General features: G+C 37.2%; 1 protein-coding gene across 1 annotated transcript; it reads left to right on the top strand.

Moving 5' to 3' along the window:
* Positions 1–5,204, top strand: LOC140823846 (serine carboxypeptidase-like). The gene is made up of 9 exons (XM_073185382.1): positions 1–377; positions 888–1,056; positions 1,927–2,046; positions 2,886–3,029; positions 3,103–3,253; positions 3,508–3,596; positions 4,091–4,349; positions 4,661–4,794; positions 4,885–5,204. The coding sequence occupies exons 1-9, from the start codon at positions 61–63 to the stop codon at positions 5,011–5,013; spliced, it is 1,512 nt and encodes a 503-aa protein (XP_073041483.1). The 5' UTR covers positions 1–60; the 3' UTR covers positions 5,014–5,204.

Genomic DNA, 5,204 nt, shown 5'->3' with positions numbered 1-5,204 from the left:
CTCCATAGTTTTTTCACGTTGAAGAGAAAGAGAGGAGAGCTGTGAAATCTACGCTAAACAATGAAGAGATATTCTCCAATAATTTACCCTCTCTTTCTCGTTTTCACCCTCATACTATCGCCGCCGTCCCCCGCCGTAGCCTTGCTCCGACCTCCTTCTGAGTTGCCGTTGATTTCTGCCGAGAAGCTCATCCGAGACTTAAACTTGTTCCCCAATGAACCGATCAACATCATCGACGGTGATTCGCCTCGCGATACTCCGAGGCTTGTGGAGAGGCGATTTCGTCTCCCGAATTTGGTCGATTCTGACGGAGTTTCGGTTGAGGACCTAGGTCACCACGCCGGTTACTATAAGATTGAGCATTCTCATTCCGCCAGGTTTGATTTTATAAACAGTAGGTTTAAATCACTTTTTTAATTCTTAATTATGTTTCAGGATTAGTAAGTTTTGTAGCACCTCGTATTTGCGAAACATCGACTTTATCAAGTAATTTATTAGCCGCTTTATTTTGTTATCCTCTAGCATTTGCGCCCACTGAGCATGGTGATAGATGCTGTTGAGTATTAATGGAAAGATTGAGCTCGACTCTGGGCTTAATATTTTATTTGCGTTGGAGTTTCTCTCGGCTTTAATTTGATGGTATTTCATTTCCAGTTGTCCGTCTTCAAGATGAAATTGTTGATTAAATTTTGAATAGATTAGTCATTAGTACATTGATTATTGTGGATTGAGTTTTTTTTCCCATCACGTAAACTGTATAGGGGAAAAGCATGCATCTAAAGTTACTGTTTTGATGTATGTTATCAACTAGCTGAGTTTGATATGGATATTATTATTTCCCCTTGTATGAATTGCATAAATTTATTTTCTTGCTCTTCACATTTCAGGATGTTTTACTTTTTCTTTGAGTCACGCAATAGCACGGAAGATCCTGTTGTTATCTGGTTGACTGGTGGACCAGGCTGTAGCAGTGAGATGGCTCTTTTTTATGAAAACGGGCCTTTTACTATTGCCAACAATTTGTCTCTTGTGAGGAATGAGTACGGCTGGGACAAGGTAGGTTATTCTGATGAAAATAGCTATTGTTTCTAATTGTGAGAAATTTAACTGGGCATAATGGGATTTGCAGAAATATTTTACGAGGAATTACTTGTAAAATTTAGATGAAACTGATATAAATGGAATTCAAAAGATTTAAGTGAACTGTATGAGCATCGCATCAAGTGTGCATGGCACTGCTGTTCTTAAAGGTTCAGATTAGTTTATAAACTGCTGGCTCGACATCTGGACCTGAGAAATGATGAACGGATGGGGCATCCTATATATTTTTTTGTCTACGTTGGAGTTGCACAAATTACAAATCATTAGTTGATAATTCATCAAGATAACTGTTTCTGAAAATCTTGACTTGCACGTCATTTGTGGTACTTAACAATCACTGTTACACAAAAATGGTGATTTACTTCTAGTGATACTGGTGATTTGCAGATTAATTGCTCCTCTGATTTTTTTTTAATCTGCTTTGTGATTGATAGACATTTTATTTGTGTTGAATAGATGATAAAACACTTTTGTCTGCCACTGGAATACCTTGTCAAGGATGGTCACCGTGATAGAATTTGGAAATCTTGGTTTCAAGTGCAACTAGGAAAGATTTTGTAAAATTATGTTCGGGCATTCTCTGCGTTATGTATTTCAAAAGTCTCAATTGTCTGAGGCAGGAATTTAGTTTTGAAGTCGCCTGAAATAGGGTTTTTGTGTGGAACTAATTTTTAAATCATGCGACATTTTGATGAATGCTAATATGGATTAGGTTCTTCACCTTGGGCATATTTGTTAATCACATGTCAAAGGAAATGAGTTCTACTTTGGTGATATTAAATTAAATTGTGGAATGAGCTGATATCATTTTTATGTTATATGCAGGTCTCTAATATTATATTTGTTGATCAGCCTATTGGCACTGGCTTTAGCTATAGTTCTGATAGAAAAGACATTCGCCATGATGAGAAGGGAGTCAGTGATGACTTATATGACTTTATACAGGTAATTCTGTTGGTTTTCCTTCCACGATGAACTAAGCTATATGTTTCTACTATAGTACGATGTTAACAATTAATATAGAAAAAGTGAGTACAAAATTAAATGACTTTATGGCTTGGTAGATCCTTTGGAGAGAAGTATTTTTTGAACACGTAAAAAGGAAATGAGTTAAAAGAAAATCAAAGTATGAGTTAATGTTTGAAACATCACCTTGTTGATCTGGTGGCGCTGTTCACCTTGAGTTAAGTGGCGATCAATTTATATGATGACAGAGTTAACTTTCTGAATTTTAAAAATGCCAGTTAATTGACGGAGTTTTAATGTTGAGTTATTGTTGCTTCCTCCGAGGTTTTTAGCCGGTGGCAGTCTTTACCAGTCTTGCCACCATGCCAATCATAAAAAGTTGGCATGACGATGCTCATAAGCTACTTCAGAATTTAGTCGCCTTTACTATTTTCTTAATTATGACAAATATATGGATTTAAACTTGGATTCTTGAATTTTTAAACAGTATACCCATTGCAAGGAATATAGTCACACACTTTATAGAGCTCAGCTTCTGATTTTTATAAATTTGGAAATACATCTTAGTCAAATCATAGTTTCTTTCTTTTTCAAAATCGGCATCAGATAGTTGGGTGAAAATCAGTCGAACTTTGGTTGTGTTGTTGGTTGCAACACTATTTCCACATATTACATTAGACTAAATTTGTTTACTAACTTTGTTTCTGTCACAAAGTCTATGTATGAAGAAATCAACCAAATATGAGAGAGGAAATGTTGTTTGTGGATCTAATTTGCTTTTAAACAAGGAATTCTCTTTTGGCCTATTTATCTGTTAGGATTTCTTCAAGGAGCACCCTGAGCTGGCCAAAAATGACTTTTACATTACTGGGGAATCATACGCTGGACACTATATTCCTGCTTTTGCTGCCCGCGTCTATCGGGGAAACAAAGCAAATGAAGGAATCAATGTAAATCTGAAGGTAATTCCTATTCACTTGATGAAGGCTGCTTTTATGGGCTAGTTTATTTATCTTACACGAAGTAACTGTTCAGGGATTTGCTATTGGAAATGGACTGACCGATCCAGCAATTCAGTACGGTGCGTACGCTGATTATGCAATGGACATGGGAATGATCACACAGTCTCAGCATGATCGCATCAACAAGATTCTTCCACTCTGTGAATCAGCAGTAAAGCTATGCGGTAGTGACTTATTTAGTTACTGCTCTTCCGGATCGTATTCTTATGTGCATTAATCCACATGTAATATTCTTGTTTGAAAATCTGTTACATTAAGTCCTTTTCTGCAAAAGGGTTTCTATGATATTGTTGTTAGAACATTTTAGTTTGGCTTCTATGGTAAATCAGCTACTTATAATTTTTAACTTATTTGAGCTGTGAGTTGGATTTCTATGGCTGAAGCTGCTTCTTGGCATCAATGCATTTGATGGCCTCAGGTACCGATGGGACATTATCTTGCATGGCGGCCTACCTCATCTGCAACACAATATTCTCCTCCGTAATTGCACGTGCTGGTGATGTGAATGTGAGAGTTATTTTTATTACTTTGCTATATACATTTGTTAACCACTTCGAAGGCCCATGTTAATATGTCCAACATCGTGACTTTTCAGTTGATGAGACGCTTCCTTTTTATGTATAAGATTACTTTTTAAACCGTCAATGCTAAGTAGATGTTTGGAATTCAAAGAACACGGAGAGTATTGTTTGTGGTTTATATGCACTTAGCCAACCTGCTTGCAAGTTGCTAACTTGCGTTAGTCTCAAGGTATATGGAATTTATTAAATTTTTTATTGAACCATAGCCATCAATGCCTGTGAAACCATTTTAATTAGATTAAGAATTATTAGTCGTATAATTTCAAGCGTCAGCGTCATTTCAAAAACCGAGGAATTGCTATTTCTCAGTCGAATGAATAAAAACTTAACATTTGGAATTGGCAGTTTTTCTTCTTCTAAATTGAGAAGATGGTGAACATAGTTTCTCAAAGTCATATTTCTGATATATTTTTGTGGCAGTATTACGATATTAGAAAGAAGTGTGTAGGCAGTCTCTGCTATGACTTCTCAAACTTGGAGAAATTCCTCAACCAAGATTCCGTCAGAAGTGCACTTGGAGTGGGTGACATAGAGTTCGTCTCGTGCAGTACTTCTGTTTACCAGGCTATGCTTATGGATTGGATGAGAGATCTTGAAGTTGGTATCCCTGCTCTCCTAGAGGATGGAGTAAAGCTGTTGGTGTATGCCGGAGAATATGACCTAATATGCAACTGGTTGGGTAAGGCTCCTCTATCCTTGTATTATCTAAGTTATGTTGTCTGTTATGAAATCAGATATATTGGCTGGTAAATTATACCGCCACCGCAAAAGATATGGTTCAATGAGATTTGGTGAACCTTAAAACTACTGCTTTACGACAAGGGTGCAGCGGATGTGAGTCAGTGCTCCTTGTTGTAAGGTTTAACGAACCTTGGGGTAATTATTGTATTTGTTCACTCTTCAGGGTGACCGTACAATACCCTTGGTTATTTATCCAGCAAATGCAAAGTTAATTTCACGTCTATGTTAATAATAATCTCCATCATGCAGGTAACTCTAGATGGGTTCATGCTATGGAGTGGAGTGGTAAGGAAGAATTTGCAGCATCGGCCGAAGTCCCTTTCGAAGTTGATGGTTCTGAAGCTGGATTACTGACAAGCCACGGGCCTCTAAGTTTCTTAAAGGTTTAACATCCACCCCCTCTCTTTTCGGGCTATTCCTTTCAAATTTATAATGATTTTTTTCCCTGACTTGAACTTCACTTTCACAAACAGGTCCATGATGCTGGACACATGGTTCCAATGGATCAGCCTAAAGCTGCGGTAGAGATGCTGAAGAGGTGGATGGATGGTTCGCTCAAAAATCAAACTGCTGATGCAAAAGCCTTGGTTTCTTCAATATGATTTGCGAAATTCAGTCTTCCTCGAACTTAAAAATAATGTAAATAAATGATGATTAACAGATTCCAAAACATCATCTTGATCGTTTTAATAGGACAAGTGATGAAAACTGGTCGTGGTGGCTACACATGGTTGTTACCTGTTCTACTCTGTTGACATATTTGATGTTTTGATTAAGTAGCTTTTTGCTCTTA

The sequence above is a fragment of the Primulina eburnea genome, chromosome 1 (genome assembly GCF_022965805.1).
Source record: "Primulina eburnea isolate SZY01 chromosome 1, ASM2296580v1, whole genome shotgun sequence".
Taxonomy (NCBI): Eukaryota; Viridiplantae; Streptophyta; class Magnoliopsida; order Lamiales; family Gesneriaceae; genus Primulina; species Primulina eburnea.
Note: the sequence above shows the minus strand (reverse complement) of the source record. Positions and strands in the feature narration are given on the sequence as shown.

Coding starts and splice junctions, on each gene's coding strand:
- LOC140823846 (XM_073185382.1), top strand. CDS start 61: ATGAAGAGATATTCTCCAATAATTTACCCTCTCTTTCTCGTTTTCACC. Junction 378..887: donor GAGCATTCTCATTCCGCCAG/GTTTGATTTTAT, acceptor TTCACATTTCAG/GATGTTTTACTTTTTCTTTG. Junction 2,047..2,885: donor ACTTATATGACTTTATACAG/GTAATTCTGTTG, acceptor TTTATCTGTTAG/GATTTCTTCAAGGAGCACCC.